Source organism: Callithrix jacchus, chromosome 7, assembly GCF_049354715.1.
Source record: "Callithrix jacchus isolate 240 chromosome 7, calJac240_pri, whole genome shotgun sequence".
Taxonomy (NCBI): Eukaryota; Metazoa; Chordata; class Mammalia; order Primates; family Cebidae; genus Callithrix; species Callithrix jacchus.
The window spans coordinates 18702561-18718086 of record NC_133508.1 but is presented as its reverse complement, the minus strand read 5'-3'; the positions used below and the strand labels follow the sequence as shown (position 1 = coordinate 18718086).

General features: G+C 39.2%; 1 protein-coding gene across 1 annotated transcript in view; it reads right to left on the bottom strand.

Annotated features, from left to right (window-relative positions):
- MRC1 (mannose receptor C-type 1) overlaps positions 1-15526 on the bottom strand; it is a 107479-nt gene that overhangs the window by 12173 nt on the left and 79780 nt on the right. The window contains exons 22-24 of the mRNA XM_008999998.4: positions 13448-13614; positions 5322-5424; positions 1372-1604 (exon numbers count right to left, since the gene is read on the bottom strand). Of these exons, the coding sequence (XP_008998246.3) occupies positions 1372-1604; positions 5322-5424; positions 13448-13614 (503 nt within the window). The remainder of the gene's footprint in view (positions 1-1371; positions 1605-5321; positions 5425-13447; positions 13615-15526) is intronic.

Below are 15526 nucleotides of genomic sequence, written 5' to 3'. Positions count from 1 at the left end.
TCAGAGGTAGCTGAATTTTTTTAAGATTCCAGCAATTATCACCCTTTTGACTGCATTATTTAATTTGCCAAGCCAGTTGCCAAATATTCAGGGACAAAAGTTAGAAGTATGTGTTATCTCAAATTCGAATTTTGTAGTATTATGCCATGTTTCACCAAATAATGCTTGGATAATCATTAACTCTATAGACATAAGGAAGATAACAATACCGCTGTAGTCCTAAAAATTGCTGCAATGAAAAACTATTTAATCTTTCTAAAAGTAAGAGCTTACTTTAAACTCATAAGAGAATTGTGGACATGTCTGTGAGAAAACAAATAACTTATCAAATGACTTAATCATAAAAACATAGTCAACAGGGATATAAAAATGTCTTGCTCAAGTTTAATCATAGAAATCATTCTGGAACTACTTACTTTTAAATATACACTTCCCTACTTAGGAAATACTCATCGTATAAATTGTAAACTTCTGTCTCTGCCTCATGGCCTTGGAAGCTCTGTAACATCTGACACTCACCTGCTCTCCAGTTTATCTCCATTTTTTTCCTCTTCTTGATATTCCTTCTCTATGTTCTACCATCCTAGACTTTATCTAGAAACTCTGAGGAACCTTCTTGGTCCTCCCCACTGGCCCAACTGGTTCCTTTTCTCTCTTCTCGTGACACTTTCTATATGCCTCTCTTTGACACTTCTATCTTAATTGCTGACTGACATATCTATTTCTTCTACTGGGGAGCTTGCTGGTTGGCTGGCTAGAAGAATTAATACAGGGAAGAGAGACAGAAGACCAGACATCAGAGGAGACTCATTTTAGGACTATTTTGGCAACTCTATCCCCATTCTTAGCTTTGTGCCTCATCCCTAGTCTTTGCCAACTTTAGTCTATAATGGAATACTAGGAACTGACTGCAGTGAAATATTTCTCACACACGATGGGAGCTCTACAACCTCAGGACCTACAACAAGTCTACAATGTCTTGCCACAGCAAATAAAAAGTGTCCCCATCACTGTCAACTATGTCTTAACAAGCTTTCTTAATTCTCATACCATAGTTATAATCATGACCTTGGAAGGAATTTGTGAATAAACTTGAGATTCAGAATACAATGTGCACAGTCTAATGCAATAAGAGAGTTAACATTCATCAGATAATCCTTAGTTTGATTTCTGGCACATATCACCAGGTTGCCAGATCCTTAAAGGCAGCATATCCCTCAAAGACTGGATCTTGTTCTAGTTAGTATCACTCACATTGCCTAGCACAGTCTCTCACACGTAACGGGTATTCAATAGAACTACCAGGAAGAGAATCATGTCCAACCATAATTCACTGATCATGTCAAGTTGCACGCATTTCCAGCATCTTACCAAGTTACTGTTCAGGGCGATCCACACACGTTCATCAGATTTTTCCATCTGCAGCCATGCAAATGCATGACTGTAGGGATCCAGAATGCTAGCTAAAAGGGAATTGTGATGCCTGCAGTATGTCTCTGCTTCATGCCATTGTAATTTTTGTCTCATGATCGAATAGCTGCTTTTGCCATATTTAATAAAGCCATCTGTTGAAGTGGTTGCTGGAGGATTAGTCAAGGATGGGTCTAGATAAACAGATTATTTTCGTTAGCATTATCAATAAACAATAATTGAGCACTATCAGAAATGACAATTATATCTCATCAATCATAAAAATAAGCAAAATAGCATAACTCCAAACATTCAGCTGTTAGACACATTTATATAAGCCATTTCACGCTAGAAAACATACCATTATTTTTTCATAAGTATGCCTGACCAAATTAAATTAATTCCAAAGTATATTTAGAATATTAGGGCAAATATATGATCAAGTTTCTAAACTAACAAACAAAACGTATTACAAATTCAATGCAATCTAGATGAAAGAAATGGCATAGTTTCATCGCAGAAATTAAAGAACATCGATTATTGTGTCATTGCTGATCTTTATTTTTCCATATAGGTTAAATATCAAGGTCAAGAAAAGTCTTTCTCTTCCCTCCCCCTTTGTTCTACTTGATCCATGAGTTTGTATCTGTTTGACTTCATTAGTGAGCAATCCGCCTTCAGGTGACTGGTTTAGGTTCTAGAATAAAGCCACACACAAGTCCCTGGCTCATTTAAGCTTGATCTCAAGATCAAGCTTTACTCTTGATGATTTTCTATGCCTTTCACTTAGAGGGAAAGCCTCCCATATCTTACCCAAACTGACCCAGTGGTTGGAGCCCCTCAAGCCAAATCACTTCAGCTTTCTGATCTTTCCTCCACAATCTCCTAGCATGCATTTCTAATCACTGCATTGTGCCCCCTTTACTCTGAGCCACTTCATGTCAAGACCCCCAAAAGAGATTGTTTCTGCCTGTCTTGGGATGCCCTAGAAGTCACCAAATCACAGCCAGAGGATGAAACCTAATCTGTTATCTGTCTTTGCATCCTATAAGCTACAAAGGTGTTTAAATAGTTGGGTATGGAGGAGAATCAAAGAAGAAAAATATTTTATGACATGTGAACATTACATGAAATTTAAATCTGTGTCCATAAATAAAGTCTTACCGGAACACAGCCATATTCATTTGCTTATGTATTGCCTATGACCGTCTGTGATCACAGAAGAGTTGAGTATTTGCAGTAGAAACTGTATGCCCGTAAACCCTAAAATATTTGCAATCTGGTTCTTTACTCTGGTCTAGGGATCTATATATCCTTGCCTACCTGTATGTACCTTGGCCAATTCTCCAGCATGTTCTACTTTATGCCTACAAGACCTGCCATCTGCCTTGTCCTGCACTACAGAAGTGCCAACATTTTTTTTAATCAAGGTCTTTTGTTCTGTTGCCCAGGCTAGTCTTGAACTCCTGGTGTCAAGCAACTCTCCTGCCTCAGCCTCTCAAAATGCTAGAATTAAAGGTACAGGCCACTACACCTGGTGATAATTTATAGTTCATAAAAGTTTATGTGCTACCTTTTTTCACTTCAATGCTGTGAATCATTCCTTAAGTCATTAAAAATTTGCAAATGATTTCTATTTGCGGCAAAATATTCTGTCATGTATGTGTATAAGGAATAGAAAGAGAAGATTTTAAATAAGTGTGTGAATCACCATTCACTCCTGGAAGGAGTGTTCCCTCTTGGCCCAAAGAACAGAGGCAAAGATGGCAGGCTTTGGTATTACTGGTGATCTAAGATTCTGGTGCTATAGAGGGTAATATTGAGAAAAATGACACGCACTGGGATGGCTTTTGGATTAAGAGAAGGCTAGGATTTCTGGAGTACTTCTCAACCTCTGAAAATATCTTAGATGATTTTCAGTCATTATTATGAACTGACATTAGTTCCCTGATTTCCCAAATAGCATAGAAAAATTCATTAGGTCCGGGAGAATAATTACCTTCCAACTCACACCCATCCTTTAAGAACTGTATTCAGGATAACAGCAACCCTCCCCACCTTCAACTCTCTTGTCTAATCTATTTTTAAATTTCTGACCCCTTTTGTGTAGCTATGAGGTAGGAGGCAGGACTCCCTCCAGGCCAGATTGAAGACTAACTGAAACTTCTCCCTACGGCACATCCACCAATGCCGTGACAGTTTACCATTGCCATGGCAGTCCCCAGAAGTTACTATTTCTTTTCCAAAACTTTCTGAATAACCCACCCCTTCATTTGCATGTAATTAAAAGTGGGTATAAATATGAGTGCAGAATTGCCCCTGAGCTGCTTCTCCAGGCTCACTGTCTATCATAAACTCTGATCCACCAGGAGCAGTATGTCTGCTGCTGCTGTGAACTGTCACTTTAATAAAAGTTATTAACACCACAAACATGCCCTTAAATTCCTTTCTGTGTGAAGCCAAGAACCCTCCCAGGCTAAGCCCCAAGTTTGGGGCTCACCTGCCCTGTCAGCAAGGCATTTTTATTCTAGTTTCTCTAGAAACTAAAATGTATGCAAACACCATCTTAATTGACAGTAAATATCTGCATATTGCATTATTTTCATTTAACCATATTGTGGCTTCCTAAGATGAAAAAAGAAACTCAGATCATATATCCACATATTTAAGGCACACAAGATATAGAACAAATAATGAGGCATACATGATGCTTTACACCAAAAGTTCTCAAATTACATGAATTAAATGGAAGCATTCCTATTCTGACATTTAAAAAAAGGTACAGGTAAGCAAATACCCTAAGTTTCTAATAGAAAGTTTTAGTGACAGGTTTAGTCTGCCCAAAACTACAAAACTATCTGGTAAGAAAAAAAAAAAAAGAAAGAAAAAGAAAGCAGACTCATGAATCAAGTATAGAAAATATCACCCTTTTTGTCTGTCACAGGTTTCCAGGGATTAAAGCAACAATCAAACCTGTTGCTATGCAAGGGAATGATCATGTATTTTATTTTACTTGTTTGTTTTTGCTTTTATTTTTATTTTTGTGAGATGGGGTCTCACTCTGTCACCCAGGCTAAAGTGAGTAGCATGATCATAGCTCATTGCAGCCTCAGCCTTTCAGACTCAAGTGATCTCTCACCTCAGCCTCCCATGTAGCTGGGACTACAGGCACAAGTCACCACACCTGCAGTCCCACCTACAATAGTAAAATAATTTTGTTAAAATACGAAATAATTTTTGAGTTTTTTGTAGAAATGGAATTTCACTATATTACCCAAGCTGGTCTCAAACTCCTGGGCTCAAGCAATCCGCCTGCCTCAGTCTTCAAAAGTGCTGGCATTACAGGCATGAACCACAGTGCCCAGTTATGATTATATATTTTAAAGTACATTTAAAAACACAGCTCTTCATCAGGACAAATAGTTAATGCATGTGGGGCTAGGTGATGGGTTGATAGGTGCAGCAAACCACCCTGGCACATGTATACCTGTATAACAAACCTGCACATTCCATACATGTATCCCAGAACCAAATAAAATTTTAAAATTAAAAAGTGAAGTCAGGCACAGTGGCTTATACCTATAATCCCAGCACTTTGGGAGGCTGAGGCAGGCAGATCACTTGAGGTCAGGAGTTCGAGACCAGCCTGGGCAACATGGAAAACCCCAGCTCTAAAAGAAACACAAAAATTATCTAGGCATAGTGGTGCATGCCTGTAATTCCAGCTACTCAGAAGACTGAAGCAGGAGAATTGCTTGACTTGGGAGGTGGAAGTGGCAGTGAGCTGAGATCACGCCACTGCACTTCAGCCTGGGTGACAGAGCAAGAGTCTGTCTTAAAATAAATAAGTAAATAAATAACTGAAAACAAAACCCAGCTCTTTCAGGAAGGTGATGTTTGGTAGAACTTACCAGGAGGTATCTGGCATATGTAGCCTCGTTTTTTATCACAGTTATCATCCATCCATTTTCCTGCTTCATTCGATGGACCTCCAATAATAACAACACAGTCAACCTTCATATTTGTAGAGAAAGAAAGAGAAAACATTCATGAATCTATGACTATTGAAATCAATTCATTAATAAGCAAAAAAACCTCTCATTATTTCTAATTTCCAAATGTTAAAATTGACCTAATTTAAAATATGCTTAATCCTTCATTACTTTCTACCCAACTGTACCTACTATGCATATTCTCCACATTTGAACTCTTACTATATGGATTGAAAACCCCACAGATCTGGATAAACCTTGGAGATAGGCCCAAGAAACTTTGCTATCAGACCTTTTGTTAATCACTATCAAAACTTAGAACCCAAAGGGACTAAGAGAACATAGTATCCTCTCCATACAAATTACCAGTATCCAAACCCCAAAGTAGGCACCATATTTTTAAAGGAAAATGAGTACAATCTATATACTTCATTGCTAAACTGATTTGTAAAAGTATTATTATAGATTCAGAGTATGGCTGGTATGGCTAGAAAGTTTCACATCTTATTTATAATCTTACAGGAGAGTATGCCAGGGCTGGAACAATACTATATTTGTTTGGTTGTGAATGTGTGTGCCATTCCAAATCCTTCTCAGTATTTTTTTTTTCTGAAATGCCATTATTTCCATTCTAATCCTCATATCTGGTCCTGTTGGAGTAGAGGTGAGAGAAACCATGCTGCCTGCCCCATTTCAATATACACTCTGTACTTTAATTTAAAATGTGGTCTCTTGCTCATTTAAAATAAGAGGCCAGGCACAGTGGCTCACACCTGTAATCCAAGCACTTTGAGAGGCCTAGCTGAGAAGATCGCTTGAGCCTGGGAATTCAAAACCAGCCTGGGCAACAAGGGAGACCCTGACTCTACAAAAAATAAACACAATTAGCTGGGCATGGTGGTGCATAACTGTGGTCTCAGCTACTCAGGAAGCTGAGGTGAGAGGATCACTTGAGCCTGGAAGGTTGAGGCCACAGTGAACTATGATCATATGATCATACCAATGCCCTCCAGCCTTGCTGAGAGAACAAGACTTTGGGAAGGAAGGAAGGAAGGAAGGAAGGAAGGAAGGAAGGAAGGAAGGAAGGGAGGGAGGGAGGGAGGGAGGGAGGGAGGGAGGGAGGGAGGGAGGGAGGGGCTGAGAGAAGCCAGAAAGGAAGGAAGGAAGGAAGGAAGGAAGGAAGGAAGGGAGGGAGGGAGGGAGGGAGGGAGGGAGGGAGGGAGGGAGGGAGGGAGGGAGGGGCTGAGAGAAGCCAGAAATAAAGACAGGAGACATGGTCAAATCATTCTGCATTTGTGATGGAGCCCCCAAATTTCATTGTGTTTATTTCCACAATTATCTTCTATTTATGGTGACTATATCAATTTTCTACCTTCTCCTAATAAGTTTTCTTTTGAAGTAAATTTAAGCAAAAAAATGAGTAGCCTTAAAGAAAATGTTGAAGATTTTAAGTTTCTAGTTTGATATGTAAGAAGCTTGGAAGTTGTCACTCCCATCCACAATGCAAGAAAAAGGCTAGAAAAGTTGAAAATCAACAACTCCTTGTAAATGCACTGGAAAATGGAGGTCATGAGACCAACAGCTGTCCCCCAAATTGGAGACACAGACAAGTGGATATAGGGAATCAGAACTGACCAGAGCAGAAGCCCAGGAGTAGCAAACGGGAATCAGTATTGAGGTAGGAGATACTAAATGTCATTGACACATTGCTGGAGATTCAATATGGATAAGTTTGAAAAGTAAAGACTCTTGGCAGAGGAGTGCATGGGGAAGGCAGTCTTAGGGAGATTTCGGAGTTTAGCGAGTTTCTTCCAGGAGCCCTACCATATTCTTACAGTGAAGATTGGAGAAAAGTCTCCTCTTGCTTCCAACGGGGGAGGTGGGAAAAGAGCCATTTTTAAATACAACACAGCTTTCTGTTTTTAATAAGATCAGCCTTCAAGAACAAGAATTTTACCAGTGCCTAACCAACTGTGGTTTCACCACACAGTAACTAAACTAGGAGAAAAGAAGGACCCAACTCCAGCCTCTCTAGCTTTCCTGTCTCATCCAAAAGGAAAAAGCAACAAAACAAAACTGAGAAGCACTTTTGAAGGTCACAGCACAGATTCCCTAAAAGCCAGAACCCCCATCATAGGATTATGAAACACTTCCCCTCCCCAATATTTTACCACCATATCCTTGGGGTTCCTGTATGATAACAAGCAGATACAGCTGAAGAAGTGTACCTCTCTGACATTATTTAAATCTTTAGGAGAACCCAGAGTCAACAGGAGAGACAGAAACAAGGACACCAGAGATTTTCACTTCTGACACCTAAAGTGACAGCAAACAGCAAACACGCCCTAACTCTTAGCTAAATAAACATAAACCTCACACTAAATGTCTATTTACCTCTGTTCTCTTTATTCACTACATCAGCAGCACCTAAAACTTTGGCACCAGGGACCAGTTTCATGGAAGACAATCTTTCCACAGACTGGGGCAGAGGGTGGTTTCAAGATGATTCGAGCGCATTGTTTATTGAGCACTTTACTGCCATTATTATTACTACACTGTAATATGTAGTATAATAATATTACAACTCACCATCATGTAGAATCAGTGGGAGCCCTGAGCTTGTTTTCCTGCAACTAGATGGTCCCATCTGGGGGCAATGAGAGATGGTAACAGATCATCAGGCGTTAGATTCTCATAAGGAGTGCACAACCTAGATCCCTGACAAGCACAGTTCACAGTAGGGTACACGATTCTATGAGAATCTAATGCCACTACTGATCTGACAGGAGGTGGAGCTCAGGCAGTAATCCAAGCACTGGTGAGTGGCTGGAAATACAGATAAAGCTTCACTCACTTGCTTGCTGCTCATCTCCTGCTGTGAGGCTCAGTTCCTAACAGGTACCTGTCCGTGGCCCAGGGGCTATAGACCCCTGCACTACAATATATACCCAGCTTTCAACATAAAAATATAAGGCCCACTAAAATATTAACACACACACATACACACACACACAGTTTGAAGTGAACGGCAAGCATAATAAGCAGACTCAGATGTGACAAAGGTAGTGGAATTATCAAAATTTTAAACAACTATGAATAATATGCTAAAGACCCTAATGTAAAGCATGGACAACAAGCAAGACTGGGTAGGTAACAAAATCAGAGAGATGAAAATGCTAAGAAAGAATCAAAAGGAAATTCTAGAAATCAAAACCACCTTAACAGAAATGAAGACTATGATAGGTCCATCAATAGACTGGATATGGCCAAGGAAACAAGAAAGAAAGGAGCAGAGGTAGTATTTGAAGCAATAATGACTTAGAATTTCCCAAAATTAATGACTGACAGCAAATCACAGATCCAGGAAGCTCAGAGAACATCAGACAGGATAAATACAAACACGACTTCTAGATACACCATACTCAACTACAGAAAATCAAAGATAAAGAGAAAATCTTGAAAGATGCCAGAGGCAGGGAAAATCATCTATCTATAAAGAAGCAAGAATAGTAATCTTGGATTTCTTTCCAGAAACCAGGTAAGCAAGAAGATAGTGGAATACAATATTTAGCGTGCTGAAAGAAAAAACCCACCAACCCAGAATTCTGTCTCCAGTGAAATTTTCCTTAAAAAGTGAAAAGAAAACAAAGCCTTTCTCAGACAAACAAACATTGAGAAAATTTGTTGCCAATAAACTTAGCTTGAAAGAAATGTTAAAAGGAAAAATGAAGGAAAATGATATATGTCCGAAACTCAGGTCTATCTAAATAAATGAAGAGCATCAGAAAAGGAATAAATGAAAGAAAAATAGAATTTTTCATTTTCTTTGTTCTTAATTGATCCAACAGATACCAGTTTGCTTAAAATAATAATAGCAACAATGTATTTGGTGATAACAGCTTACGGATAAGTGAAATGAATTACAGTAATGTTACATGGGAGAAGAGGAAGGAATGGAGCATGCTTTCTTATGACATGCTATTGGAAAAAAGACTTGGATTAGCTGTAAATGTATACTGCGAACTCAAGAGCAACCACTAAAGAAAGTTTGTTTTTTGTTTTGGTTTTAGGCCGAGAAAAGTGGCTCATGCCTGTAATCCCAGTACTTTGAGAGGCTAAGATGGGAGGATTGCTTGAGCTCAAAAGTTCAAGAATAGCCTGGGTAACATAGAAAGACCTCCATCTTTATTTATAATAAAAATAAAATTATGGCCAGGCGCGGTGGCTCACATCTATAATCCCAGCACTTTGGGAGGATGAGGTGGGTGGATCACAAGGTCAAGAGATCGAGACCATCCTGGTCAACATGGTGAAACCCCGTCTCTACTAAAAATATAAAAATTAGCTGGGCCTGGTGGCACGCACCTGTAGACCCAGCTACTTGGGAGGCTGAGGCAGGAGAATTGCTTGAACCCAGGAGGCAGAGGTTGCGGTGAGCCAAGATCACGCCATTGCACTCCAGCCTGGGTAACAAGAGTGAAACTCCATCTCAAAAAAAAAAATTAAATTAAATTAAAAGGTTTTCTTAAAGTATAATTGGCATGCTAAGAGTGGAAAACAAATAAAATCATACAAAATACTGAAGTAAAACCAGAGAAGCCAAGAAAGAGTGGTAGACAAAAAAATGAAATACAGAATAAAAACAGCAAACAATAATAAATATGATAGTTGTTAATCCAGCTATATCAACAATCATTTTAAATATTAATGGTCTAAATACGCAAATTAAAATACAGAGACTCATGTATTGATACAAGAGATTCACTTTAAATATGAAGATACACATAAGTTAAAAGAGAAGAAAAATGGAGAAAGATATGCTATACTAACAATAATCAAAAGAAAGCTGGACCGACTATATTAATTTCAGACATAGCAGACATTCAGCCTAGCAGGGCAAGGAAAGTTACCAGAGGTAAAGAGGAACCTGACATAATGATCTAGCAGACAATTCTCATCAAAATACGTAAGGTGAAACTTGATAGAACTGCAAAGAGAAATAGATAAATCCACAATTCGAATTGGAGACTTCAATACTTTTCTATCAAAAAAAGCATATTCACAGGGAAAAAAATCAGTAAGAACATAGTTAAACTGGACAGCACCATCAATCAACCAGATCTCAACATCTGAAACTCCTTCATCCAGTAACAGTAGAATATATATTCTTCTCAAGTTCACGGGAAACATTCACCAAGAGAAATGACATTCTGGGCCATAAAACACACCTTAACAAATTTACGGGAATAGAAAACAGATAAACTATTCTCCAAGGCCACAATGGAATTAAACTAGAAATCAGTAACGGAAAATTCCGAACTACCTAGAAATTAAAGAAAATGTTATGTCAATAATAATAAACTAATAATGATACACAAAGACAATCAAAAAAAGGTGACTGCAGTTTTTCTGAATAAAAGTACTTAAGAGAATTGTCACTGTGAAGTCAACACATCTTTAACCCATCCCTTGAGCTACAGTGAATCACAGCCTACACTCCTGCCACAGACATCTTGTCAACCTCCCGTGTCTTCATCCCATGAGCTACAACTATCAGGCAACCTGAAACTTACATTTCAAAAGTTCTCCACTCATCCCTATTTCCTTTCTTAGCTATTTTAAAGCCCCATTATCCTGGCTTAGAGTCTCTGATACAGAAAACCTGTTGCAATCCAAGCAGATTTGCACCACAAAACACATATTAAAAGTCCTCTCCATTCTCTTTTTCTAACTATATTTAATCCTTTCCATTTTAAAGTCCTGAAGTTGGTTTTTAAAAAGCGGCGCCAGATGCAGTGGCTCATGCCAGTAATCCCAGCCCTTTGGGAGGCTGAGGTGGGTGGATCATGAGGTCAGGCATTCGAGACCATTCTGGCCACCATAGTGAAACACCGTTTATACTAAAAATACAAAAAGTTAGCTGGGTGTGGTGGTGTGTGCCTGTAATCCCAGCTACTCGGTAGGCTAAGGCAGGAGAATCACATGAACCTGGGAGGCAAAGGTTGCAGTGAGCCAAGATAGCGCCACTGCACTCCAGTCCTGGTGACAATATGAGACTCCATTAATCAATCAATCAATCAATGGATTATGTGTGTTTTGATTCCATCTTTGTGAAATATAAACTTCATCTGTTTATATACACTATGAATAAGTCTGGGAGAAAAGTCAACAAAAAATTAGCGTGTTTTTTTCTGAACAGTTGAGATTACAGATTTTGTTTGTTGGTTTGTTTTTATTGTTTCTACCTTTCTTTATCCTCTAAAAACAACACATATATATGTAATAATAAATCTTTTCCGTTTATATGAAATTCACCTCTCATCCATTAAAGCTGTCTAAGCAAATGCTGTCTTGCTCCATTCTACTTTAACTTTTTCAATAAGTCTTCAGCCCTCATTGATGTCATGAAATCAAAGAATTTTTCCAAAATTCTTTTCCAAAAAAAGAAAATTATTTACCCACCACTAGTTATTTTTTTTCTAGGTAAAAGCAAGTTTATCAGAGAAGTAAAGACACAAAAGAATGGCTACTCCACAGACAGAGCAACCCCAGGGGCTGCTGACTGGCTCCATCACCAAAATGTATTTACCTGGCAAATAGCTACCAAAATATTAATTGTCATAAAAATGTTGAGCAGATCATTTTTCTACTCAGACCTTTTTTGTTGCTTATTTGAAAAAGTCCAAACTCCATCATAGTGCGTCTAAATCTCTCTAAATTCTGCTTTCCACCTTTTGAAGCTTACCTCTGAAACTTCTTTTTCTGCATAAAACTCCCGCTGCATTCAAAGCCACTTACTCTATTTGCCCAAACACATCTTGCATCTCTTGCTTGAAGACTTTGCCCACCTTGACCATCTAACACGGCCTTTCTCATCCTTTTGCTAAGATCCCCTAATAATTATGTTTTAAAATTCTTGAAACAAAGACCCAGCTGGGTATGGTGGCTCATGACCCAGCATTTTGGGAGGCTGAGGCATGTGGATCACTTGAGGTTAAGAGTTGGAGACAATGCTGGCCAATATGGTAAAACCCTATCTCTATAAAAATGCAAAAAGTAGTTGGCATGGTGGCAGGCACCTGTAATCCCAGCTACTACAGAGGCTGAGGCAGGAGAATCTTTGAACCCAGGAGATGGAGGTTGCAGTGAGCTGAGATTGTGCCACTGCACTCCAGCCTGGGCAGGAGAGCAAGAGACTCCATCTCAACAACAACAAAAACAAAAAAGAAACAAAAACCCATAGTTGATTCTTTTTTATAGTTCTTCCCTCTACCATGACATGCAAAGACAGTGTCTAGCACATAAGGCACCATAGATGTGTACTCACTGATCAAATCACCCCATCCCATAATGAGTTTCTTTCCTCTTAGCTACTATAATGCTTATATCTGATCCTGTCATTAGACATGCTCGTTTCTTTCCTATCTTCCTTCTTATATAAGACTTGTGGTCTAATTTAAGCATACCCGCTTTTAAGGTAAAAACAAAATCTTCCATTTATTTCTTCATGCTTTTTACAATCCCCAACGTGGTGTTTGATGTTGATAAGTTGACTGTTCAATTATATAAGAATAAAAGTAGTAAGATAAAGAAGGAATCTATCTCCCAGGTTAATGTACAAAAGCATTTGGCACATAATAAGCTGTGTACAAATGTTAGCTCATGAAAATGATGATGATGATGTGATCTTTAGAAGCAATAGCAGTTTCCAGGGCTATACCCCAAATACTACGATAGCTGCACGGGATAAGGGGAAGAAAGTTGGAACTCTACGTTGAAGTGTTCCTTCTGACTGCAAGTTAGGCTCAGAATGGAACTGGGTTTCCCGATCCCTCACTATCACCACTTCCCCAAGCCAAAGATTTTTTAACTGAATTTATACCCTTTCCCTCAAAGTCAGCTCAGTCTGAAACAGGTAAAATCTGCAAGCATGGACCAGATCAAGAAGTATTCTGGTAGATTCTTTCATAGAAAAGTAATCAATAAGATGATAACCCTATGCAAGCTGATGGTGTGTAGAGAGGTGACCTGAAACTGATACTTACATCTTCATAAGAAAGACTGCTTCTTCTCCCACCAGGGTAACCTTTTCCCCAGTTTGTGTAGTGAACTCCTCGCCCATCTGTCCAAAGGAACATGTGTTCTGAATTGACATCATTCAGCCCAGTCCAGGCACTGAAAGTGGAATCCTTCATATGATAGGTAAGAAACGCTGAAAGAAAATTTGATGAAATAATTTTAAACTTTGAGAGTTAATACCCAAAATATGGACAATATTCAAGATATATTAATTTCAAAATACTGAGCATGTGATTTGTCATTATTATTATTTAAAAACACTTACCATGAAAACAAAGACATTCTAATATCAGCATTGTGTTATCACTTGAGCTTTGAACTTGAAAAATTTCTCACAATAAAAGTCTAGGTTTTATCTAGGCCATTGAAGACACTTGTGCAAGTTGTACCCTGCCCGAGGGCTCCATTCTGTGTACCGCTATCTGGGTTGTGGCTGCCTACAACCACAATCTTTCCTAATTCATAAAAAGTCACCGTATGGGTTAGTGACTCTCCTGACTCTGTAAATAAAATAATCTGATTTATATAATAACTATGGGACAGAGGACTCTTAACTCAGACAAGTTCTGAAAAAATAAAAACTGTCAAAACAAGAATCATCAAGCTGTTGATGTGGTTTGGCTCTGTGTCCCCACCCAAATCTCACATGGAATTGTAATAATCCCTATGTATTAAGGGTGGGACCAGGTGAAGGTAAATGAATCACGAGGGAGGTTTCTCCCATGCTGTTCTAATGATAGTGAATGAGTTCTTACAAGAGCTGATGGTTTTATAAGGGGCTTTTCCTGCTTTACTTTGCACTTCTCTCTCCTACTGCCATGTGAAGAAGGACGTGTTTGCTTCCTCTTCCACCATGACTGTAAATTTCCTGAAGCCTCCCAAGACATGTGGAAGTATGAGTCAATTAAATCTTTCCTTTATAAATTACCCATTCTCCAGAAGCTCTTTATAGTAGCGTGAGAACAGACTAACGCAGCTGTCAAGTTATCAGTATCTCAGATTGCCAAACCAAAAGAGTTTTCCAGTTAAGATTCCTCCTGGGCAGGTTGGGGAGCAATCCCTGGAGATCAGTTGGCCCTCTGCTCAGCGTGCTTGGACCAAGGGGACCATCCTGATGCTAAAGTGCTCACATCAGGGGCTGGGCATGGTGGCTCATGCCTGTAATCCCAGTGCTTTTAGAAGCAGAGACAGGAAGATTGCTTGAGGCCAGGAGTTCAAGATCAGCCTGGGCAACTTGATGACACCCTGTCTCTACAAAGAAATACAAAAATTGATGAATCATGGTGGCATTCACCTGTAGCCCCAGCTTCTCAAATGGCTGAGGCAGGAGGATCACTTGAGCCCTGGAGGTTGAGGCTGCAGACAGCCATGGTTGTGCCACTGTACTCCAGACTGGGTGACAGAGGGAGACCCCATCTCTACACAAATCAATCAATAATAAAGTGTTTGCATTACGAGAAAATATGGCTTCTTGTTTCTTTATCAATTCTGTGGCCAAGAGGATGGTGGCAAACATCAAGGAGACATAAAAGGTTGAATTGTATGTATGCCCCTCCCCTTCCCTCAGCTCACCTCCAGGCCTCCCATGGAAGCTGCCATCTGGGGCCAACACCACCACCTGAGCCATTAACTCCTAGATGGACAAGTACCTACTCTACTCAACAACAATTTGCAAACATTTACACTTAAACACGTCTCCTGAATGTAAATAGGAAATGGAATGACTAAGTACTCAGGGTTACTAATAGAAAATGCAAAATAGAAATCTGCAGAGATAGAATTATCTGTGTATTCATGAACAAACAATTTCATGTAAGAGCCATTGCTATACACTTACTCTTTCTGCAGAGTAGAAGAGGTAGCTACCATCTCACTCAGAGACCTCTGTTTCTCTCAATTAAATAAGGATTTAAAAAAAATTCTTCCAACATTTTTCAGAAAAGAAGAAGAACATGGGTACAGCCAGCTACGGTGGCTCACACCTGTAATTCAGTAATTCGGGAGGCCAAGGTGAGAGGATCACTTGAGGTTAGAAGTTTAAGGCC